The sequence below is a fragment of the Miniopterus natalensis genome, chromosome 17 (assembly GCF_054644295.1).
Source record: "Miniopterus natalensis isolate mMinNat1 chromosome 17, mMinNat1.hap1, whole genome shotgun sequence".
NCBI lineage: Eukaryota > Metazoa > Chordata > Mammalia > Chiroptera > Miniopteridae > Miniopterus > Miniopterus natalensis.
This window is the reverse complement of record NC_142097.1, coordinates 2058726-2084569: the sequence shown is the minus strand read 5'-3', so window position 1 is coordinate 2084569 and position 25844 is coordinate 2058726. Positions and strand designations below refer to the sequence as shown.

At 51.2% G+C, this 25844-nt stretch overlaps 1 protein-coding gene across 4 annotated transcripts in view; it reads right to left on the bottom strand.

Annotated features, from left to right (window-relative positions):
• Window positions 1-23051, bottom strand: part of SLC5A10 (solute carrier family 5 member 10) — a 66585-nt gene extending 43534 nt beyond the window's left edge. For 3 of the 4 annotated variants that reach the window (XM_087825793.1, XM_016196522.2, XM_016196524.2), the window contains exons 1-7: window positions 22938-23051; window positions 10140-10211; window positions 9785-9889; window positions 9343-9402; window positions 8156-8260; window positions 727-832; window positions 319-399 (exon numbers count right to left, since the gene is read on the bottom strand). In XM_087825793.1, the coding sequence (XP_087681919.1) occupies window positions 319-399; window positions 727-832; window positions 8156-8260; window positions 9343-9402; window positions 9785-9889; window positions 10140-10211; window positions 22938-23051 (643 nt within the window). The remainder of the gene's footprint in view (window positions 1-318; window positions 400-726; window positions 833-8155; window positions 8261-9342; window positions 9403-9784; window positions 9890-10139; window positions 10212-22937) is intronic. The other variant, XM_016196523.2, reaches the window with a different exon arrangement.
• Window positions 23052-25844: the final 2793 nt, after the last annotated feature.

The following is a 25844-nucleotide window of genomic DNA, read 5'->3' as shown; positions in this document are numbered from 1 at the left end:
TCTCCTAATTGTGTGTCTGCACGTCCACCCTGGATCCAACCTCACCCTCAAGCCCTGAGCCAGGGCAGGTGCAGCTGGCCCTGTGTTGCTGAGTCAGCTCTGCACCAGACCTGAGCCATCCAGGAGCTGGTGACAGAAATGCAGCTGGGCGGTATGGACTGGAGAGGAGCAGATGGCCTCCATCCTTCAGAGAAGGCCAACAGGGGCTGATTGCCTCCTGGCTTGACCTCATGAGCCAACCCCTTGCCCCAGCTCTGACACCCAGACCTCAGAGGGCTTGCTGCTGGGGTCAGTCCCACCACAGCCCATGGCCCTCACCTTTGACAGTCAGAATGACAGCCCCCACCACCATGATGAGCGTTTGCAGGGCATCTGTGTAGATCACAGCGGCCAGCCCCCCTGTGGGAGAAAACAAGAGAGTTGGAGGAGCCCTAGTCTCGAGGGAGGAGGGACAGGGAAGCAACTCCAGAGCTCCGGGAGGGACTGCTGTCCCACATCCATGTCCCCTGCCCTTTCACAGGTGGGTGAGGTGTGGGACCAAGAAGCTGGGCCAGCAGAGCCGGACTACAAATCTGACTCAAAACTGGCCATGTCCTGGGCTGTGGGAGGAGGTGGCCCTCTGCCTCCCGCTTACGGCCCTTGGCTCCTGCTGGCCTCTCAGATGCTGGCACATGTCCGCGTGGCCCAGTGGTCAGGACCCCCACCCGGCCGGGCCTGGGCGCATACCTGCGATGGTGTACAGCGCTGTGATGGCGAGCATGAGGATGGTGGACAAGTAGAAGTTCCAGCCCAGGCAGATGTGCACAAAGAGAGCCCCCGCATACAGGTCGATCTGGGATGGGAAAGGCATCTTGTGTTGAGGCCCGAGGTGACCACAGGATCTGGAGCATGAGTGAGCCCCCACTTTGCTGCTCATTGACCAAGTGGCCTCAATGCACAGTGGATGAGGAGGGCGAGGCCCCCCAAACTGCCAGGGGCTGGCTGAGGAGTCCTGGCTGTGGACAGCTGTGTGCAGGGACGTTCATGCTGTCTGCAGAGTCCTGAGGGACTGGTATCCACCAGGGAAGAGTGCTGCTGTCGAATCTGACCCCTGGCCCCTTGTTTCCTGGGGGGGGTGCTTGAGGAGGAGGAGTCCAGGAGGGCTTTCTGGGAGAGGCCCACAAAGACTAGTAGGCCTCAGCAAACAGGAGCACATGCCTCAGTCTCCAGGCCCAAGTCTGTCTGGGTACACCTCCTGTTCTCTGTTCCCTGTTAGATGGGGCTCTCCAAGAAGAGACCAGACCTGTGCGAGGGGTGGGCTGGGAAAATGGGCAGTCTTGCTTAATGCCTGGTGGGACTGGAACTGAAGTCAGGGCTATGTGTTAGGCTGAGGCTAGTCCTAGAGGCTAGACTAGACACAGTCCCTGCCATCCCAGGACACATTTGGAGCAAGAATCGAGCTCCAGGGTGAGCGCTGGATCTGGCCTTCCAGAGCATGCTCCTCCCCACTGTGCATGGGCACCCAGAGAGTGGGGGGGCAGGACCCTGTCCTGTGGGCCTGGAGGCTGGGCACAGGGCTCCATACCCCAAGTTTCCAGACCTGCCAGTCTGTGCTGGCTAAGTTGAGGGGAGACAACCTGAATAACCTTTGAAAGAGCTTCCTGAGGAGGCTGGGCCAGGCTGTGGGGCCAATCTGCAAGGTCAGGGGCACCAGCTCTTTTGAGCTAGCCCAGCGCTTGGCCCAGCTTGGAGCTGCCAGCACTGCTGGGAGTGAGGCTTGCAGACCCCCTGCTTCCCCAACCACAGGGATGCAGAGCCCAGGTGGAAACAAGCTCACCCAAAGCCCATGTCCCTGCACCTCTCCCTCCAGGCTCCTCCACCTTCCTTTGGAGAGGAGACCTGCCAGTGTGGAGACTGACGAGGTGGTGGCAGGCCCCGGCCTAGGCAGTCCCTGCGCGCGTGCACGTGTGTGTTTTGAGGGGCGTCTGCCTTCAGCTCCCATGAAGCCAGAGGAGAAACAGGCACAGGGAGGGACATGGACTTCGCCGAGGTCAGGCCCAGGAAAATAGAGATTGGAGATGCCAGGGAGAGGGCCAAGGGCGGTAGATATGGGAGGGCTCTAAAAAGCAGCCCTTCCTTCCACCTGGTCATCCTCCGGCCACCACTGAAGACCCCTCCCTGGACCCCAGCTGCCCTCAGAGCAAAGCCCTGGTCTGTGTGCCTGACCTTCAGACTGGCCACATACCCCTTTAAGCACAGTCGATTGGTCACACCACACTGGCCTCCGTGCAACGCCCAGCACTTTGCTGCCTCCAGGCCTTGGCGCACCCGTCTCTGCCTCTCACCCTTTGGAAGTCAGTCTCCCCAGGTGCCCTGTTCCTTATGCCCCAAGAGTGACGAGGAGTTTGACAGGCAGCAGGAGCAGCACCCGCAAAGGTGTGGAGGCGAGACATCAACTGGTGTCTTCCCTCCGGGATCCTGCCTCGCTTCCGGCAAAGGCTTGCTGCTGCCACTGGAGACACAGGACCAGTGTGCAAGCTCCAAAGGAGTCCCCAGATGAAGAATTTCAGGTGACAGCCGGTCTATCACTGGGTCTGAGCTGACCTCTCTGCAGACAACTCTCCCCTGCAGACCAGGCAAGCTACAACCTGGTAGAAGCTAAGAGCCCTAAACCCAGAGCTGCAGGGGCCTGGGTCTGTGTCAACTGTGTCCCAGCTAAAGGTTGCTTCGCCTCCTGAGCCTCAGTGGCTCTTATCTGTAAAATGGGGGAGCAGGTGTGGAAGGAACGCAGGCACTTGTGCAAGTGACAAGAGCACTCAGCCCCCTTCATCCCTTCTGGCCTCTGGAGAACCCCTGCTGGCAACTTTCCTCTGTGCTCCCCTCCCCGGTGGCCGAGGAGCGGCTGCAGGGTCTACTCTAATTCTGTGTGGACACAGAGAGGTGAAGCCAGAGGGACTTCACCTGGTGGCAAAACCTTGGGGAGAAAATCAAAAGGACAGCAGCAGGGAACTTGAGTCTCAAAGGAAGGCCCACTCTCAAGGGCACAACTAGCCAGGGCTTTGCTGGGCAGGAGCCACTGATCCACCCTCACTCAGAAACCTGCTGTGGCTCCCCACTGCTTACAGGATGATGTTTACTCCTGTGATCTGACCCCAAACTCCTTCCTCACCAGCTGTCTTTACTGCCTCTTGTTACCTCTTCCCCAAGCGTGAGGCCCAGGCTCTGCCCACACCGTGCCTTCTACCCACAGGGGCTTCCCCTCTCATCTTGTACGAGAAACCCTGCCATCTTGGGAAGAGCCCTTATCCCAGGAAGTCCCCGCCAGGTGCCTAGGAAGCCTGCACGTGTGCCACATGCAGCCTGAGTGATTTGTTTGAGTATTTCCCCTAATGCTTGGCCGTCCTACCAGGTGGGTGTCATGATCTAGTCTCCGTCGGAGAGGAGGCCCCACTGGAGCGAAGCAACTCCCAAAGTCCTGCAGGCGTGAGGAGGGCCCCAAGGCCGCAGCCTTCCCGCTAGGCTGGCCCTGGGATTGTGAGCTCCCAGGCCCCTGGAGAGAGTGGACCCCATTTTGGCACCATCTCGTGGAGCTTGAAAAAAACCGCGAGCCTAGGACTGAGATGGGGGGGAGCTGCCTGCTGAGTTGACCTGCAGGCGGGGCTGACTTGCTGAGCCCCAAGCTCCCCATGACCATGTGCTTCCTTGCCTGAACCTGCACCCCACACTGGCCACCTCCCTACACATGTGGTAGCAGAGAAGCTGGGGTGGTCCACAAGTTTACCATGTGATTCCCCCCAAATTATCCTCAGTGTCCCCTGCTCCCAAAACTTGCCCATCTCCACAAAGGCCATAACCACCCCTTCAAGATTACAGAAACTTCTCTCCTTTGCCACACTCCCTGCACCAGACCCACCAGCCACAGCTGAAAATAGTCCTCCCCAGGTCCACTGTCCCCTAACCAGCCCCTCCTGCGCTTGGCTCGGTAGAAGAAAATCGGAGGTCTGCCTGTCCACTGCAGGCAGACTAAGAGCCACCTGCCGGCCCTCCCCCAGCTCCTGCTCCACACGCGGCACCCCCAGCTTCCTTTAGCTGCCGCAAGCCCCACGTTTTCATCCCAGGCCTCTCTCCAAAGCAAACCTGGTCATTCCTGTCCTCTCCCAGGTTTCAGCCCAGCGTCTGCTTCCTGTACCACACTTTTACTGCTTGTTGTGATAGTACTGGTCTGTTCACTTATCTCATCTGGAACATAAGCTCCCCGGGAGCAACAAACATGTCCATTTCCCAGCTCAGCCGGGGCCTGGACGCCGCAGGTGCTCAGGAAACAGGCACCCCTCCGTGCCCTGTCAGGGGCTGGCACACTAGGGCCCACAGACCAGTCAGTCACGCCCACTGGCACTGTCTTTCCCACTCCAGGGGCAAAGTTGAGAGCAGCTGACCCTTGAACAACATGGGGGTTAGGGGCCCAGACTCCCGCGCAGTTGAAAATCCAAGTATAACTTTTGACTCCTCAGAGACTTAACTACAGTCCCTCTGTATGTGTGGGGGATTGATTCCAGGATCCCCACAGATACCAAAATCTGCCGGTACTCAAGTCCCTTTCATAAAGTGGAGTAAGAACAACACATACAGTTGGCCTTTCGCATCTGTGGACTCCCAATCATGGATGAAAAACCTAGGGATATGGAGGGCCAACTGTGTATTTATTTACTGAAAAAAATCTATGTATAAGTGGACCTGTGCAGTTCAAACCTGTAACAGAAGGGTCAACTGTAGTTTGCATGTAGCCTGCAAAGCCACAGATATTTACTACTGGCCCTTTAAAAAAAAATTACCTGATTCCTGGCGTATATTATCTCATTCATTCTCATAAAGTGGTGGAGATACATCGATGAATGAAGAGGAAAAATGGGTGAGACAGACAATAGACATTCTAAGTAAACAATTCAGCACACTGGAAGATATTAAAAAGAGGGAGCAGGTAAGGGAATCGGATCTGCTGGGGCACAAGGAGGCCTCATTGCAAAGGTGAGATTTGAAAGACTTGAGAGAGGTGAAGGAGTGAGCCATGTGGCTATCCAGGGAAAGAAGGTTCCAGGCAGCGACCATAGCAAGTGCAAAGGCCCTGGGGCAGGATCATGCGCAGTATGTTCAAGGGATTGCAAGGCAGCCATGCTGGAACGCTGTGTGCGACAGGAAGAGGGAGAGGTAAGGCCAGTGACGTAGCAGGGGCTGCGCCTTGAAGGACCTTGTAGACCGCAGTTGGCCTTTATTTCAAATGGCCTGAGGTGCCGTGCCAGGTTTCCTTACTCTCCTGAGATTAGATTAGCCCAGAGACACACAGTGATGGAGCTGGACCTTGGTTCCCCCAACCCCATCTAAGGGTCAGTGTGGCATCTCTGCATCCTGACATCACACGTTCTCTCTGAGACCAGGGTCCCCACCTGAGGGATGGCAGCAGGCAGGCCCTGTGGTCTCTGTCCAGATGGGCTGCATCAGGGATGGGTCCTAGAAGTGCAGACACATGCGACATTCCCAGGGCTGAGCCCAGGGAGGTCAGGGTCTCTGGAGGCCAACTGGGCACGGGCACTTCAAATAGCTTCCACTAGGGCCATCAGCCAGGGTGACCCCAGTCCCTCCCAAATCAAGCCTGGCATCTAGTGCTCCCTCTCTGCTTCACCTGGGCAGCCCCACCATTGGTGCTGAAGCCTCAACTTTGTCACCAATGGGTTGCTTCCCATTTTATAGGTGGGTAAACAGAGTCACCCTCACCACAAAGTGGAGTTTGAAGTATCACATCCTGGCTGCATTAGCTCAGGGCAGTGGTCAGGCCCTTGACCAGGGAGGCAGAGGCCTAGGTTCTTGCTGTGACCTCTGCCTGACTCAGCATGACCTTCAGCAAGTGACAGCCACTCTCTAGGTCTCAACTGTCTCATTTATAAATTGGGGTTGCAGGACAAGATAGTCTCTAAGGACCCTCCCACTTAACCCTCTATCATTCTGGAAGTCCCACCAAGCCCCCCATTTTAGGTTGCTCTGAGCAGGGTATCAACTGGCTGAAGATGGAGATGAAAGGGCCCCTTAGGCCCATGACTCAGCCCCTCCAGACCCCAGTGGGGTCTCCCCTCCAGCCTGTCCTCTGGGAGGTGCCAGAGGCACTAACTCAAACCTGACTGTCACTTCCCTGCCTAAACTCCCAGTGCCGCTTGGGTACTTGGACCCCTTACAATCAGAACTCCTAGCCTCACCCTTCACTATAGTGCTCAAGGCCAGGGCGGGACACTGGCAGCCCAAGAGCCAGATGGGTACACAGGTCTGTTTTGTGTGAATGCTGGAGGATGGTCTCTGGTGCACCTCAGTCCCCACCACTCCCTATCACCTCACTCCACTCCTCCTCAAAGCTTTCCGTCTGGCCCCAGAAGTGCCTGACTTAGAGACCCTTAGAATCTAAGCTCCTGACCTGACCACCCCCAGACACATCCTGCACACCCCACCTCTCTCCTATCCCTTGTTCCCCAATCTCATCACTGTCTCTTTCTCCATTAACATCCAAATCAGATGCCACCCCAGCAGGCTCTGCCACCGTTTCTGAGGCCCACACTTGTTTTCCCTGCGTATACATCTGCCTCCCACTGCAGTGCCAGACCCTGGAGAGCAGGAGCCAAACCTTACTTGTTTCTCTATCTGCATTCAAGGGAGATGGCTGATACAGGGGGCTAGGAAATGTGTGAGAGGGAGGAAGAGCATGAGTGAGAAATTCTAAACTGGACCTTAAGAACAGGGCAGAGCCAGGTCCCTCAGATCTCTAAAGGGAAACCCTGGGGAAGAAGACCTCTAGTGATGCTCTCAGAGCATCTAGTATGGAAGGCAGAGCCACACATGCTTGTTAACTATTCCTGGAAATCTGCTCACAAGAACGAGATGCTCTGGGGCCCCCAGAAGTTGTCTGTGAGTGCACAGTACAGGCAAGGCCCAGACAAGGCGCCAGGGTATGCAGAGGGGCCACCAACCACTGTCCCCATGCCCAAGGTGGGGAGACAGGTCAGATGCCAGATCAGGCCCCCCTGTCAGGGTCCAGGGGGTCCAGGTGAACCCCAGGCCCACCGTAGGCCTTCCCAGGGCCTCTGAAGAGCAGTCACCCTCATAGGGCCACATTTCCAGGGAGCCCTGCCCACAGCTCCTGGGTGACCACAGAGGCCTCCCTTCCCTCCACAAAGTCGATGGCATGTCTGGGTTTTCTAGTCCCAGAGCTGACCTGAAGAGGGTCCAGGAGGTGACTTCACCACTGAGGAGAAAGCCCAGGCTCATTGAGCACCTCCCCTCCGCATATACCAGCCCTCACCACCCTCCACAGAAGCCACGAGAGGCAGGCACACCAGTGCTCCGCCACCCTTGGTCACCAGGCACAGGGCCTCGTCCAGGTGCACTCAGCCAAAAGCAAGTTGACCCAGAGCTCAAGCCAGGGCCTCTGCCTCCTGAGCCCCATCAGAAGGTGGAGCAGGAGGCTTGATGGCCCAGGGGAGTTAGAAGCAGGCCTGGCAATGCCAGGAAGTCCCTGGTAGGCTTGAAACAAGTTGCATGCCCTCCCTGGGCCTTGGTTTCCCTATCTGTAAAATCAGGGGCTTGGACAAGACAAGCCATTAGCCAGTGCTGACTGATATTCTGGTGTCCAGGCCCCCAGATGGCACCCCAATGCCAGGAAGGGGCTGCTGGGGGGTCAGTTTGTGATAGAGCTGACCAGCCACAGGTGAGAGGCAGGTCGGCTCCATGGAGCCTCTGAACCTCAGCCCAGACCACATGGGCTCTTAGCACCACCTAGTGGGCAGTCCTGGCTCACCTCGGTGCAGGTCCAGGGAAGACCAGAGGCTGACCAGACACCCACCTGACACTGAGTACCCTCCTGGCGCCCCCACATCTAGAACTGGGGGTGAATCAGGATCACAGAACTTACACTCTTCCCCCAACTGTGCTGGGTGCTGAGCCTACACTCTGGGGGTCCTGGACCAGCTGTCACAAACTCACTGTGTGACCCTAGGCATCACTGTCCCTCTTTGGACCTGCTTCCCCAGATGTTAAACATGCAGAAATGGATGAGAGGATGTCAGGTCTGTTTTGGGGCCTCCAGAGTGGGATGTTTCCAGGCTACGCTGGCTAGAAGCTGAAGGTAGGGGAAGCTCACCGATATCTTGGTGAAGACGGACAGGAGCAGGGACAGGACAGACAGGTACATGCGTATCCTCTGGCCTCCATAGCGCTTCTGAATGTATTCAGGCATGGTGACGATCTGGGGGAGGCAGGGGGCAGGGTTAAGCACTCCCCTGAGACCATCCCAGCATTCAGGGCTGGAGGCTTCTTCTCAAGGGCAAGGCCCAGGCCCAGGCCCACACTGAGCCCTGAATTCCAGGCTAAGGGTTCGGCCTATATCTTAAGGCAGCGGTGGGGAATGTACAGCCCGCAGGCTGTATACAGCCCACAGAATCATTTGGCCTGGCCCTGCCAAGGCAACCACAGGCGGGACTTGAAATTCAATAAATCTAGGAGCTTTTATCATAACTAATTTTTAAGTTGATAATTTCGTATGGCCCGAGAATGATGTTATAAATATCTAGATGGCCTTTGGCAGAAAAAGGCTCCCCACCCCTGTAAGGGTTTTAGGCAGGGGACTGGCAGGCTTATGTTGGCTCTTCAAGGCTGATATAAGGAATGGATTGGAGGGGCTGCCGCTGAGGACAGAGGGACAGGCTTGGAAGCTGTTATGACAAACCCAGATGGCTTAAGTTGAGGCTTGATGGAGCTGTGAGCGGCAGAGCAGAGGACAGACTGAGTGAGACCCAGGAAATGGAATCCCCTAGACTTAGTGACTGCTCAGCTGGGGTTAAAGCAGGGGGCAGAGTCAAAGACAGTGCAGCCCAGGTGTGCTGCCCAGGTGTGCAGCCCAGGTGTGCCACATTGGTGTGCCGCCCAGGTGTGCTGCCCCGGTGTGCCACATTGGTGTGCCGCCCAGGTGTGCTGCCCCGGTGTGCCACATTGGTGTGCCGCCCAGGTGTGCCACATTGGTGTGCCACATTGGTGTGCCGCCCAGGTGTGCCGCCCAGGTGTGTAGTTTGTGTGCCCAGGTAGAGCATCATCCCCAAGAGGCAGCATGCAAGGGCAGTGGGAACCAGCAGACAAGGTACCTGGGCTGACATCCCAGGGGACCTGCCTTAGTGGGTTGATAGGAATGTTAATTGGACTAATAATAAACAGAGCTTGGGGAGTTCACCAACTTGTGAGTGAAGCTAGAGCGCCTTGCCCATCACTACCACCAATTAGGACCAAGGGCCAGACCCAAGGGAGGCTGCCCTGAGGCTCCAGGAGCAGACTTACCTCTGAGGAGATGTAGATAGGCACAAAAACCCACGCCAGAGCCAGCAGCACATATGTGGCCTGAGGGTGACAGAGGCAGGGTGAGGACAGTGGGCACAGCTCCCACAAGCCCTGCTCCAGAGGTGAAACTGGGACCAGTGGTCTGGAGGCCTGACTTGCCATGAGAACCCAGGCCCTTCCCCTTCTTGCACCTTTCTAAACAGATGGCCTGGGCCAAGGTTAGCAGCTCCCTTCCTGCTGGTCTGTCCAACATTTTGGCGTTCTGAAGACCAGACTTCCCCAGGAACACTGCTGCATAGAACACATCTGGACATTGGATGACCTAAGTTGCTGGGAGGTGCACCTCTGGCCATCGAGGGATGGATTCCAATGGAGCCCTATCCAGGGCTTTGCAAGGCGGTTGCACCCTCCCACAGCCTGCGTCCACCCTCCAGGAGCTCACATTCCACTCAAAGCCTGCCACAGCCACGCCTCCAGCTGCGCCTGAGCCTGCCAGTCCAATGAAGAGGCCCGAACCCTCGCTGCTGGCAAAGAGGGAGGCACCGATCTGGAAGGGAGAGAGAAAAAGGAATCAGCTGTGGGTCACCCAGACACTAAAGTCCCCGCCCTTCAAACAATTTCCAGCACCTCACCCCTACACCTCCATCCTGGGCACCCCCTCACAGCCTCAGCCTGCCCCATCACCACCTGCTTGAAATGGCCTGGGCAGTGACCTCAAGGATGCAGATGCTGGTTGACCTGGAGGTCAGATGTAGCCTCACTGGAAGGAGGGTTAAGAGGAGTCAGGGTGCACTCACCGGCCACCACGTCATGTCCCGGCCTGCCAGGAAGTAGCCGCTCACTGTGTTCCTGCTGGCTCGACAGGAGGACTGCAAGAATAGAGCAGAAATTGGAATCCTTGTGCATTGCTGGGGAAAATAATCTGGCCATTCCTCAAAGAGTTAAACGTACAAATACTCTATGGCCCAGCAATTCCACTCCTCGGTGCATATTTAAGAGAACAGAAAACTGTTCAAACAAAACTCATACACATGAATGCTCATAGCAGCAGTATTCACAATAGCCAAAAGTTAGGAACCACCCAACATCCATCAACTGATGAGTGGATAACAAACTGTGGTGTCTCCACACAGTGGAATATTCCCAGTCACATAAAGGAATGAAATACGAATACATGCTACAACAGGGGAACCCTTGAAAACATTCTGTAAAGGGAAAGAAGTCAAACACAGCAGGCTACATGTGGTATGGTTCTGTTCATACCAATGTCCGGAATAGGTAAATTCATAAAGACAAAAAGTAGATTAGTGGTTGCCGGTGGCTGTGGAGAGGGGTCAAGAAGGAGTGACTGCTAATAAGTGTGGAGGTTCCTTTGGGCTGATGAAAGTGTTTTGGAACTAGATAGAGGTGGTGGTTGCACAACACTGTGAATGTACTAAATACTACTAAATTGTACACTTTAACGTGGTTAAAATGGATCACAGTAGCTTCTCTCCTCACAGAAAATTAACTGATGGAGCTGATGCTTAGAGCTTTAAACTAATTTTCCAAGGCGACACAGCTTCTTCTCTGTTCTTGCTCCAATCCTGGTTTCTGCATTCTGACGCCTGGCTCATGGTCTCCTGCAGCTTTACTCATCTCCAGTATCGCTGGGATCAAACCCACGACCTTGGGATATTGGGATGATGCTCCAACCAACTGAACTACCTGGCCAGGGCTAGACTATATCTTTTAATCAAAGCAATCAACAGAGTCATACCAATTGTACAAGTGGGGGCACTAACTTCTGGGTGAAGCATTAGAACAACTGCACCTGTAAAACAGCTCACACAATGTGGTTGGGGCTGAGCCTCACAGTCAGCCAGCCTGAGAGGAGTTCCCACCCACAAATGGGACAACAACAGTCAAGACCCAATTACAACAAGAGAACCCAAATACCCCACAAAAGGGACACTCCTAGAGCATCCAGCTCAGGAGGTCAAGGAGACTGCACCACTGGGTCCCACAGGACATTTACTACAATAGACCACCCCATGGAGACAGGGAGTTCTAGCAGTTCTAACTAATACATAGAAACAAACACAAAGAGACAGCTAAAATGGGGAGACAAAGAAATGACTCCCAGATGAAAGAAAAGGAGGGCTCTCCAGAAAAAGAGCTAAATGCAATGCAGGTAAGCAATTTATTGGACAGAGTTCAGATTAATGGTTATAAGAATGATCACGAAACTTAGTGAGAACTACAAGAAAGTTAATAGGAACTTCAAGAAACTTAGTGGGAACAACATCAGCATGAAAAGGAACATAGGAACCATGAATAAGAACCAGTCAGAAATGAAAAATACTATATCTGACATCAAGAACACACTGGAAGGGATTTAAAGTAGGCTGGAAGAAGCAGAGGATCGAATTAGCAATTTGGAAGACAAGGTAGGAAAAAACACTCAGAGCAGCAAAAAAGAAAAGAACACTTAAAAAGTAGGAGGACAGGTGATGAAAATGTTTTCCCTATTCAGTTTGGCTCAGTGGTTAAAGTATTAGCCCACGGCCTGAAGGGTCTTGGTTCAATTCTGGTCAAGGGCATATACCTTGGTTGCAGGCTCAATCCCTGGCCCTGGATGGGGCGTGGGGGAGGCAACCAATTGCTGTGTCTCTCTGACATCGATGTCTCTCTCTCTCTCTCTATCTCTCCCCCTCACTCTCTCTTCCACTCTCTCTGAAAAGCAATGAAAAAAATATCCTCAGGTGAGGATTAAAAAAAAAAAAGAGGACAGTTTAAGAGAACTTTGGGACAACAGGAAATGCAACAACATCTGCATTGTAGGAGTACAAGAGGGGAAAGAAAGTAAGCAAGGGAAAGAGAACCTATTTGAAGAAATAGTGACAGAAAAATCCCCTAAGCTGGTGAAGGAAAAAGTCACACAAGTTCAGGAAACAGAGAGTTCCAATCAAGATGAACACAAAGAGACCCACACAAAGACACATCGTAATTAAAATAGCAAAAGTTAAAGACAGCAAAAGACTCTTGAGGGTAGCAAAATAGAAGCAGTCAGTTACCCACATGGGAGCTCCCATAAAGCTGTCAACTGATTTCTCAACAGAAACTCTACAGGCCAGAAGGGGATGGCATGAAGTATTCAAGATAATGCAAAACAAGGATCTGAAACCAAGACTACTATCCAGTAAGGCTATCATTCAAAATTGAAGGTAAAATAAAGAGCCTTCCAGAACAACAACAAAAAAAGGCTAAAGGAGTTTATTATCACCAAACCACCATGGCAGGAAACGTTAAAGGGACTGTTATAAGAAGAAGAAATAGAGAGAGTGGAATACAGGCATAAAGAATAAAAATGGGAATAAATAAGTACCTCTCAATAATAGTCTTGCCCTGCCAGGCATGGCTCAGCGGTTGAGCGTCGACCTAGGATCCAGGTGATCGGGGCTCGATTCCCGGTCAGGGCACATGCCCGGGTTGTGGGTTCGATCAATAACTCTCTCATCATTGATGTTTCTATCTCTCTCTCTCCCTCTGCTTTCCTCTCTCTGAAATCAATAAAAATATATTTTTTAAAAAAGTTATTTGAAAAGAACAACATACAGAGAAATATACATGAATATATTTTATTTTATTTTTTACTTTTTAAATTTATCTTTATTGTTGAGAGTATTACAGGTATCTTATTTTCCCCCCCAATTGATCCCCTCCACTTCCCTCTCAACCCCTTCCCAGGCTTTCACCCCGTTATTAACTGTGTCTGTGGGTTATGCATATAACTTCTATGGTTAATCTCTTTCCTCACTCCAGCCCTCTTCCCCCTTTCCTCTGAAATATGATCGTTCTGTTGCATGCATCAATGTCTCTGGATATATTTGGTTCATCAGATTCTTTTTTTCATTAGCTTCTTCTTAAAGAAGACCCTTCAACTTTTCCTGTAGTGCTGGTCTGGTGGTGATGAACTCCTTCAGCTTTTCCTTGTCTGAGAAGCTCTTTATCTGACCTTCAATTCTAAATGATAGCTTTGCTGGGTAGAGCAATCTTGGTTGTAGTTCCATGTTTTTCATCACTTTGAATATTTCTTGCCACTCCCTTCTGGCCTGCAAAGTTTCTGTTGAGAAATCAGCTGACAGTCATATGGGTGCTCCCTTGTAGGGAACTAACTGCTTTTCTCTTGCTGCTTTTAAGGTTCTCTCTTTGTCTTTAACCTTTGGCATTTTAATTATGATGTGTCTTGCTGTGGGCCTCTTTGGGTTCCTCTTCTTTGGGACCCTCTGTGCTTCCTGGACTTGTAAGTTGATTTCTTTCCCCAGGTAGGGGAAGTTTTCTGTAATTATTTTTTCAAATAGGTTTTCAATTCCTTGGTCTCTTTCTTCCCCTTCTGGCACCCCAATAATATGAATGTTGGGCCTCTTGAAGTTGTCCCAGAGGCTCCTTATACTATCTTCATATTTCTGGATTCTTTTTTCTTTTTGCTCTTCTGGTTGGGTGTTTTTTGTTTCCTCATGTTCCAAAGTGCTGATTTGATTCTCAGCGTCCTCTACTCTACTGTTGATTCCATGTAAATTATTCTTCATTTCAGTTCCTGTAGCCTTCATTTCAAATTGGTACTTTATTATGTTATCGATTTTCTCAGTTATTTCCCTAACCATCTGCTTAAACATCCTTATAACCATTATTCTGAACTCTGTATCTGTTAGCTTGCTTGGATCTATTTAATTTAGTTCCTTTTCTGGAGATTTCTTCTGTTCTTTCCTTTGTGACATGTTTCTTTGCCTCCACATTTTGGCTGCTTCCAGGTGTTTGTTTCTATGTATTAGGTAGAGCTGCTATGTCTCCTGGAATATGTAGAGTGGCTTTGTGTAGTAGGTGTCCTGTAGGGTCCAGTGGCTCAGCCTCCCCAGTCACCTGAGCTGGGCCTTCTAGGTGCTCCCCTGTGTGGGCTGTGTGCATTGTCCTGTTGTAGTTGAGCCTTGGTTGCTATTGGCGTTCCTGGGCGGAACTGACCCCCAGGCCAATCAGCTGTGAGGACCAGCTGCAACTACAGCCAGAGAGCTGCTGTGCTGGAGAGACCCCTATGGAGCAGGATTTACTTCAGTGGAGCTTTGGTGTTCACCAAGTGCGCCCCTTGAGTGTCACTTGTGGATGTGGTAGGGTTGTAATCCAGCGTGGTCGGGTCTGACCACCAGGTGCACTGTCTCTGGGGCCTCCCGGGAGGTGCAGAGTCAGCCTGTGCCAGTGCCTTGCCCAGGGCCACCCAGCATGAGCTACTCAGCAAATTGTAGTTGGCTGCTACTTGTGCTGGGCTTGGAGGTGTCCAGGAGAGGCCAAGTTATGAGCCAATGCAGCTGCCTCTAGTGCCAGGCCTGGGGCCACTTATCAAGCCGTATGGGACAGCTGCTGCTTGTTTGAGAGATTTTAGGAAAGTCCTAAGCATGAAGCTCAAGAGGCCACTTGCACAGAAAAGCCCCTGGAAATGGCCTGGATGAGCTGCAGGTGGGGAGGGGCAGGGCCTCCGGGAAACACGGGGTGGGGCCAAAGGTGTGAGTCAGGTGCTGCGATTCAAACATGGCGCCTGCGGGCTGTGTGGGGAGGACTCGCCACAGGAGCAATGGCCTCTGCCAGCCCTTCTGCCTGGAGGAAGCCACCCCTCCACCTCTCGCCCGGATTTCAGTCAGGTTAGTTCCTCCCCGGGTGTCCCAGGTCCTTTCAGACTGCTGCCCGGCGCTGGGCTCAGAGGGAGCGTCCGAGTGAGTCCGTGCCGGGCCCTTTGAGAGGAGCTGCTGGGGCTCCCGCAGCCTCCGCGACCCTCAGCGACAGTCCCCGCTGGTTTCACAGCTCAAAGTTGTATGGACGTCTCTTCCTGGCCTGGAGCCCTGGGCTGAGGGCCTGCTGTGGGGCTGGGACCCCCCCCCCTCCAGGAAACCTCCTCCACCGAGATGCCCTTCCGGGTTTACCCATGGCACCGGGTGTGGGCCCCGCCCACGTCTGCGCCCCTCCTACCGCTCTCGGTGCTTCTTCAGCTCCCTGGTTGTGGGGCTTCTGTTCAGCCAGATTTCAGGAGGCTCTGAGTGCTGGTGGTTCTGTATTTTAGTTGTAATTTTGATGTGGTTGCAGGAGGCGGCGGGTGCAGTTGTTACCTACGCCACCATCTTGTTTCTCTCCCATGTTCATTCTATATGAATATATATATTTTTTAAAAATAATAGTCTTAAATGTAAATTAATTAAATGCTCCAATCAAAAGACATAGGGTAGCTGAATGGATAAGAAAACATGGCCCATATATGCGCTGTCTTCAAGAGACCCACCTCAGAACAAAAGACTCACACAGCATGAAAGTTAAGGGATGGGGAAAAAATTTTTCATGCCAATGGAAATGAAAAAAGTAGGGGTAGCAATACTTATATCTGACAAATTAGACTTCAAAACAAAGGCCATAAAAGAGACAAAGAAAGTCACTGCATAATACTAAAGGGATCAATCCAACAAGAGGGTATAACCCTGATAAAAAATTATATGCACCCAATATAGGAGCACTTAAATACCACTGGAGGACTTTAAGGGAGAGGTAGACAGCAATACAGTAATAGTAAGGGATCTTAACATCCCACTGACATCACTGGATAGATCTTCCAGACAAAAAAATCAACAAGGAAATAGCGACCTTAAATGACACACTATATCAGGTGGATTTAATTGATGTTTACAGAACATATCATCCCAAAGCTGCAGAATATACACTCTTCTCAGGTGAATGCGGAACATTCTCAAAGATAGACCACATGTTAGGACACAAAATAAGTCTTTATAAGTAAAAGAAAATTGAAATCAGATCAAGTATCTTTTCATATCACAATAGCATGAAACTAGAAATCAAATACAATAAAAAAATCTCAAAACATTCAGGCTTAATAGCATGTTATTAAACAATGAATGAGTTAACAATGATATTAAGGAAGAAATAAAAAACTTCCTGGAAACAAATGAAAATGAACATGTAACAACCTAAAACCTATGGGACACAGTGAAAGCAGTCTCGAGAGGGAAATTCATAGCCTTGCAGGGCTATCTCAAGAAACAAGAAAAAGCTCAAATAAAAGATCTAAACCCACAACAAAAATATTAGAAAAAGGACAACAAGAAAAGCCCACAGAGAAAGGAGAAGGAAGGAAATAATAAAGATCAGAGCAGAAATAAATGACTTAAAGAATAAAAAAACAATATAAAGATCAATGAAACCAAGAGTTGGTTCTTTGAAAATATAAACAAGATTGATGGACCTTTAGGCAGACTCATCAAGAAACAAAGAGAAAGGACCCAAATAAATAAAACCAGAAATGAAAGAGGCAAAAGTAACAACTGACATCACAGAAATACAAAGGATTGTAAAAAAAAAAATTCTATGAACAACTACATGCCAACAAACTGGACAACCTGGGTGAAATGGACAAATTCCTAGAAGCATACAATCTTCCAAAACTCAATCAGGAAGAATCAGAAAACCTGAATAGGCCAATAATTGATGAAACTGAAGCAGTAATCAACAAACTCCCAGCAAACAAATGTCCTGGACTGGATGGCTTCATAGATGAGCTTTACCAAACATTCAAAGAAGAACTAACACCTATCCTCCTCAAACTATTCCAAAAAATTCAAGAGGAGGGAAGACTTTCAAGCTCTTTTTCTGATGCCCCCCTTATCCTAAACCAGATGACACTACAAAGAAAGAAAACTACAGGCCAATATTCCTGATAAACATAGATGCACATACCTCAGTTGTAGGCTCCATCCCCGGCCCTGGTCAGGGAGCCAGCAGGAGGTAACCAATCAACGTCGCTCACATTGATTTATCTCCCCCCCCCACCCCTCGGGTGAGAGTTAAAAAAAAAAAGCTGTGGGACATTCACACCATGGGATACACGCAGCTGTAAAGAAGAAGGATCACGTACCCTTTGGGACAGCATGGATGGACCTGGAGAGTATTATGCTAAGTGAGGATAAGCCATTGAGAAAAAGACAAGTACCACATGATCTCACTTATATGTGGAATCTAATAAAGAAAATAAACTGATGAACAAAATAGATCCAGAGACATAGAAGCGTGGAACAGACTAACAGATCTCAGAGGGAAGGGGGTAGGAAGAGATTAACCAAAGAACTCATATGCACATATGCATAGCCCAGGGACACAGACAACAGTGAGGTGAAGGCCTGGGTGGGGCGGGGGCGGGGTGGAGCGGGGCAAAGGGGGAGAAAATGGGGGACATTGTAAGACTGTCAACAATAACATATAACTTTTTTAAAAAAGAAGAAAAAAAAGGAGAAGTTGCTGGGGTTTGGTTTGGAAAGACACTAAAGAATTGCATTGGTTTTTAAATTATGCCCTGCAAGGTTCCTCCAAGGATTTTAGGTAGGATGATGAATTTAGTCAACTGAGTGTGAGGTGCTGGTGAGCAAGTAACACAAGATGTTTTCACTCATCATTTCTAACCCTGCTCTCACCCCAAATCTTGCATATTTGCCCCATCCATGAAATGAATACAACTATTAATCAGGCCATTGCCCAATCCCCCTGGGTGAGAGATAGACACCGACACAACAGGGAGCTGGTGACCATGAGCACGATTGACCACCATTGACTAGGGTGTCATGTGTCCCACTGACCACCATTGACTACAGTGTCACATGTCTGGCTGAGCTAGGCTCCTCCATGCTTCTTATTCCTGGCCAAACAGCCTCAGGAAAGTTACTGTGGCCATGAGGGTCAAGTTCAAGTTCTGACTTCCCTGAAATCATTCCTCAGTGAGCAGCTACGCTGGACTTTCTTTTTTTGCCTCTTGATGAGGACTTTGAGCCAAGGAATCTGAAAGCCCTTTGGCCTTGATTCTTGCTTCTAATGTTTATATTTCCAATATATTTCAACAAATTATCACTCGAGTGTTCCTGCGTGCCTTTTGTTCGGGGGAGTATAGATTTTGTGCTCTATGGGTATGGAATTTTAAAAATTTGAAATCAGAATGCCTGGGCAAGTGACTTAACCATGTGCCTCAGTTTCCTCTTCTGAACAATGGGCCTAATAAAAGTTCTTTCCTCATAGGGTTTTTCTGAGGTTAGTGAGTTGATACATGTAACACTCTAACAGTGGCACCTGGGACCTGATAGTGTTCATAAGGGTCAGTGATTAGGCAGCTTTTTCAAGCCCACATTCAGTACTATCTGGATGAGAGACATTGAAAAGATATAAAATTGAAAACAGGAGAAATTTGAAAAGAGGGACACAGGAGGGGTATTTAGATACATATCGTGCATTCCTTCTTCACAGCATACATATCATAACATAAGACTAGATCAGAAAATATCAATCACTCTATCGGCTGCTTTCTTCCTGACTTAAATTGTCCCACATCCCATGTTCAAGATGATTAAGCCAAAATTTCTGGACCTGCTATTCAAAGCTTTTGATGTGGCTCCTTCATGCTTTTTTCCAGCCTCGACTTTTGCTATTTCCCCTCTGTCCTGTGATCCAGCTGTACTGAATGCAGTGCAGCCGGGGGACTCAGTCTCAGCAAGGATGGCTGTGCCCTGCACAACTCCAGCGCAGCTCTGGCCTTAACCCATGCTTTTCCCTGACATGTCTTCTCACCTTTCAAGGATATAGTGGGCATTGCCAATTGCCTCCTTACTCCCCTTTCCATTCCTAAAGGGGTGTAGCGTTTCCCAGCAATTGGCTTGAGTAGTCCCAACCTAATCTCCAGCTTCTGGGGCCCTAAGCCTCTCACACTCCTTGGCTGTCACCCCTGGTTCAGGGGCAGTCGCTGACTTAAGAGGCTGTAGTCAGAGTGTAGCTGGGATTGCTCCTGGCCTCCTGGGAGGTGGGTGAGGAAGCTGTGGCTCTGGGGCTGCCAGCAGCCATGTACACCTAGTTTATGTCCACTGAGAGCCCCTCGGTGGCAGAGTTGGTTCCAAGTGCTTGACCTATATGAGGTAGGTACCATGATCATCCCCATATTACCAACAAGGAAACCAAGGTGAAAGGACACCTGGTTAGTAAGTGGCGGAGTCAGAATTTAAACCCAGGCTCAAACACTAGGCTGGACATTTAGCCTCCTTCAGGGAAACTGGGCTCAGGACAAAGGCACACACAGGCGGAGGCTTAAGAAAACCACGTTGAAATGCAGCCATAGCTTGATGATACTGTGAACCCCTGGATCACACTGTACTTGAAGCCTTTACTATTGCTGGACTTTCCAGTATGGATGCCATTACATATTCTTCAGCGTTTTAGCTCATTTGAAATAGATTTTTTGTCATTGGCAACAGATACCCTAATGGATGCAAAGGTTTAGCTCAGGGTCCTCTCCTCCAGGAATACATTCTTGAAGGCCCTCCCTGGCCCTTCTAACCTCACCATCAGAGCATCTTTGCAGAGCTGTGTCTGCTCAGCTTGCTCCGTCTGCCTCGGCCATGAGCACCTACAACACTGTAGGATCTGGCTCCTGCACCCTCCTCACCCTGCCCTGTTCTTTTCTGCATATGCTCACACCCCTCTGCCAGTTGCACCCAGCTGGGCTGGCATGGCCTCTGGGAACTCTCACAAGCCCACACTGCCTGGGCAATAGCCAGGCTGAGCTGGGAGAGGTGGATCCTGCGCAGCAAGGGCTGATGGGCCCACATCCCTGGGCAGCATAGGGTCTGGCCTCAGATGCCCAAAATAACTTTTTCTTTTTTTTAATCCTCACCAGAGGATATTTTTTCCATTGCTTTCCAGAGAGAGTGGAAGGGAGAGAGAGGAAAAACATCGATGTGAGAGAGACACATCAATTGGTTGCTTCCTGCACGAACCCTGACCAGGGCCAGGGATCAAGCCTGCAACTGAACTACGTGCCCTTGACTGGAATCGAACCTGAGACCCTTCAGTTCACGGGCCAATGCTCCAACCATTGAGCCAAACAGGCCAGGGCAAAAACACCTTCCTTAGGCGTGCACTTCCAACTAAATCTCCCCGGTGCTGGCCGGGACAGCAGTCTCCCCTCTCCTTTTCCTTCATGAGACCTTGATGATCTCTCAGCCTCGCTCTCACCTCCTCTCGCCCAGAAAGCCTCTGTCGGCCATTCTGCGCCAGGCGCACGCCTCCTCCCGAGTCCCCAGCTCTCCCAGGAGCGCTGCCCGCTGCGGCTGGCACCAGGTACTCACACCCGCTGGCCCCTTGTTCTCCTTGGGACAGCCCAGGGAGGTGGTCTGCACAGACTTCCACTTGGTGTGTTTGAGGAAACTGAGGCTAAGGAGGTTAAATAACAAGCACCAAGTACCTAGAGACAGTCAGGATTAGCGACCAGCTTTCAAGACGGCCACCGCTGTGATTTAAAATTTAATAACAAAAGAATCAACTTTAACTGCTGCTCCTGTTGTTGTTGCTATTACTACTGCCACAACTATCACCACCATTATTCTAACCACCACTCACCACCACCATCATAACCACCCCCACCACTGCCACCACCACCACCACCACGGCTGCCACCACGACCACAACTACCACCACGACAACTACCACCACAACTACCACCACGACAACTACCACCACAGCTACCACCACAACCACCACCACCACCACCACTACCACCACCACGGCTACCACCACAACCACAACTACCACCACAGCTACCACCACAACCACCACCACCACCACCACGGCTGCCACCACGACCACAACTACCACCACAGCTACCACCACCACGGCTGCCACCACGACCACAACTACCACCACGACAACTACCACCACAACTACCACCACCACCACGGCTGCCACCACGACCACAACTACCACCACAGCTACCACCACAACCACCACCACCACCACCACTACCACCACCACGGCTGCCACCACGACCACAACTACCACCACAGCTACCACCACCATGGCTGCCACCACGACCACAACTACCACCACGACAACTACCACCACAACTACCACCACCACCACCACGGCTGCCACCACGACCACAACTACCACCACAGCTACCACCACCACGGCTGCCACCATGACCACAACTACCACCACGACAACTACCACCACAACCACCACTACCACCACCACGGCTGCCACCACAACCACAACTACCACCACGACAACTACCACCACAACTACCACCATGACAACTACCACCACAACTACCACCACCACCACCACCACTACTACCACCACAGCTACCACCACGACAACTACCACCACAGCTACCACCACGACAACTACCACCACCACAACTACCACCACCACCACAACTACCACCACAGCTGCCACCACAACCACAACTACCACCACGACAACTACCAGCACAACTCTCATCACTACTACTACCACCACAGCTACTACCATGACCACAACCACCACCACAACTACCACCACCACTGCTACCACCACAACCACTACCAACACCAACACTACTACCACCATAACTAACACCACAATTACCACCACAGCTACCACCACCACTACTGCTACCAAATGGCTACTATGACCACCACCATAGCTGCCATCACTCCACCCCCCACTACTACTATGGAAGCATCAGCAGCAGGGGCCAGTCCCATGTGAATCTCTTAGGTAGCCCTCCCCCCACGTCAGGGATGGGGACTAAGGACAAGGTAGGTGGTGTGTCCATCTTATAGATCAAGACCCCGAGGCCCAGAAAGCCAAGCAACTTCCTAGGATGCCAGAGCAGGGGACACACCATTCTCCCCTCCCCAGAGTCACGCCAGGGCCCGAGAAGATAAGAAGGGGTGTTCTTTCTCCCCAGGAGATGAAGACCACACATGTCAGGGCTCAAAGACACTGGCCTGGGACTCTTGCTACACGGAGGGCAGCTCAGCCTCTGGAGACCCAAAGCTGGCTGGCCTGCTGTATGCACCTCCTTGTCAGGCAAGCCTCAGAGATCAGCATCACAAGTAAACAGGAGCCCACCCTTGTTCGCAGGGTCCTGGGGCTTACTGTGAAATCCGGATCCCCAAGCCCCCAGTTCACCTGCAGTGAGGCTGGCCTTTGCCTGAAGCTGTGGAAAGATGGGTGACTTGCACGGCCCTCCACTCCAGGGGCCTCCACGCCACTGGATTCTGTGATGGGCTCTAATCAGGTCTCTTTTTTATCAAGGGCAAGAGAAACTGGCTCACAAATTGGGCCAAGAAGCAAACACAGATGCCCTGGGGAGCTTGTTAAAAATCAAAGATACCCAGGCCCCGAGTGCCCCTCCCCACCTCTGGATTCTGACACAGCAGGTCTGGCATATAGACGGGAACCCCTGTGATTCTGTTGTTCAGGTAGATGTTCACCCCACGAGCCCAACCAACGTGGAGGAGACGGAGGCCCGAAGATGACATGCTGGCCCCTGGCCCTATAAAAGCCCAATGAGCTTCCCATAACCCTGTCCCTTAGGGACCTTCCTCTTCCTCACTTTGTGGTTTGAGGATCCATTGCCCAAAGAGAGAAAGGAAGTTGGTCAAGGTCTCTGACAAATCTACCCCAGGACTGGGAGCAGGACCCTGGGGGGCCAGTGCCCCAGGGACCTGCCTCCCAGTTCCCACAGCCCGGCGCAGTCCTCTCACCCATATGCCCACGGCCACATTCAAGGCGAAGTACACGGCGATGACGACGATGTCAGCCAAGCTCAGCTGCGAGCTCAGGGTGTGGGGGTCGCTGGTGGAGTTGTCCACTGCCATCCCGCAGCAGCTGCCTTCTCCGGGCCGAAGGGAATGGGGGCCAAACTGGATCAAATAGGACTTCCAGGCAGGGATAAATTGATCATTAAACCGAGCAAGCCCATGGCATCTCTAGCCCATGGGTGGGGTGTGGCTGTGCAGGGAAACTGCTTCAAAGTGCGGCCGGCTCCCCCGCCCCCACCCCTCCCCCTTGGGGAGAACTGAGAGGGAGGGAGGAGGAAGGAGCCTCCTTAAATTCAGAGGGAGGTTTTGAAAAATAAAGAAGGTTTAATGGATCCAAAGGCAACCAGAATAGCCCCAGAAAGGATTTAGTTACCTAATGGGTAGCTCAACTTATATTCAATTCCTGTAAGAAGCATGAAGGGCCCTGGCCGGTGTGGCTCAGTGGTTAGAGCACCGGCGAGCGCACTGAAGGGTTGCAGGTTCGATTCCCAGTCAAGGGCACGTACGTCAGTTGCAGGTTTGATCCCTGGCCCCAGTCAGGGCTCATGTGGCGGCAACCATTTGATGTGTTTCTCACATTGATGTTTCCTTCTCTCCCCCTCCCCCACTCTCTCTAAAAAGCAATGGAAAAAAAGTCTTCAGGTGAGGATTTTTTTTAAAAAAAGGAGCATGGAGAGTTGGGGACAGATGCCTCACCTCTGAACACACCACCTGGACAAGCAGCTGCATCCTTTTGCAGCCAATGGGCTGTGAGTGCAGCAAGAAGGACCTGGGACTTCCAGCCACACAGTCCTGGCCCCATGTTGGGCAATAAAGATCCGTCACCAAATATTCTCTTTCTAGACCAGTGAGACTTTTGACCATCTTTTGGGTCCCCGTGGTCTTCTTAGGACTGTGGAGGGACCATCTGATGTCTAACAAGCACCCGCCTGAGGCTGCGGACAGTGCTTAGATTTCTGTACACTGTTCCTTTTTGTGCTCGGCAGCCCACGCAGGTGATGTCACATCACAGTCAGGAACAGAGGCCAGGGGGCTGAGCCACCTGTCATTCACTGCCACGTAAGAGACAAGGCTGGGATTTAGTTCCAGATCTGACCCCAGGTCCCCCTTGTCGGTGGCAGCGATGGCTTGGGTTCCATCAGATGCCATCGGGTCCTTCCGCCTTGATATTCGGTCACTGATTAAATCAGTGTGCAGCCGAGCAGGTATCTCAGTGACATGGCCTGTGGATTTGCAATGCATTTGGAGTTTAACCAGGACACTTAGCCCTTCCAGAAGTGTTCACGGGTGAGCAGCTGCTGCTGGGAACACGCTGGCTGGCAAACCCACTGTGCCTGTTATTTAGTAACGGGGTAGAGGGTTTAAAATTAATCCCCTCGCGTGTAGGACTAGACAGAGGAGAAAAAATTAAGCCACTGCTTATAGTAAACTCAGGAAGGCTCAGACTGCTCCCTCTCCAACTCCCTTTGCCTTCAACGCACTAACCTCTCCCTCAGGTGGCATTTACTGCCTGAGCCATTGCTAGAAGTGTATCATAAATCAAGAGGCCACTTAGTACCTATCAGGATGATTCAGATTTATTAAACCTGTCTCTTGAAAATAAAGCAATTGAAAAAAATAGTGCCCTGACCAGTGTGGCTCAGTTGGTTGTAGCACTGTCCTATGAGCCAGAAAATCACAGGTTTGATTCCTGGGGCACATACCTAGGTTGCAGGTTTGATCCTCGGTCAGATGCATACAGGAGGCAACTGCCCAATGTATCACTCTGGCATCAATGTTTCTCTCTCTCTCTCCCCCTGCACCCCCCTCCCTCTCTAAAATAATACATAAATAATTAAACAGTATTCGATCCCCTTTCCTCAGCCTGTCTCTCAGAAGGAAGTAAACCATTTAGAGACAACATGCCCACCCCCTTCTGATCAAAAGTCCTAGACAGAGGGTCAGGAGGAACTGATGCATGGAGCCAGGTCCAGAGTGGCAGCGGAAGACACGAGGGAGAAATTCCACATTCAAGCCCAGTCATATTCTACATTCCCACCCCACCCGACCCAACATGACCACACTCACAGATCCAACTCTTCTGGCCCGACTCACCCAGAACAGTAATGCCAGGGATCTGCCCAGCCAAGAAGCCAACCATGTCACACCCTGTGAGCTGCCTCCATCCCAAGAGAAAGCACCTATGTTGTGTTTTTAAACACCACTCCAACACCTAATGTGTGGGGTTTTCTATACCCACCAATTCTCCATCTCTAATTACCCAGTAGGAAGACTCATTAAGGCTCTCAATGAAAGCTTAAAAGGCTATGAATGAGCTGTGGAAACAAAAAAATTCACAGCCCCAATTCAAGGAATTATATATGTAGTGTCCCAAATAATTATTTAAACAGGAGAAAGAGAAACCCAGTGACAGAAGATAAGGTGTGGCATGACAAGAATAAAGTTTTAAAAAATGGTGTAATAAATGCTGTAGATAGAGGACCAGGAGTTACAGTGTGAGTAGAGAAATGTGCTGTGGATGTTTTTACCCCATCTCCTGAGGGTGGCCTTACCAATAATCAGGGCAACAGATGCCCTGAGGGTGGATTTACCCAGCCACCCAGGTGTCACTTGGGGATGGTTGTGTGTTTGGTGACTTTGTGTCCAGAGGGCAGGCTTACCTTCCATCTCAGCATTGACGAGGTACATTTTGACTAAGGATTTACTCCACAGCTGACAGGCAGGTTTCCCACACACCAACAATGAGAAGTAACAGGAAAGATGAATTAGAAGAGAAGAGAAAACACGTCTAAGTCCCATCTGGGGTGCCAAACTGTTACCAAATGGGGTCTAGGCCCAGAGTGGATCTGC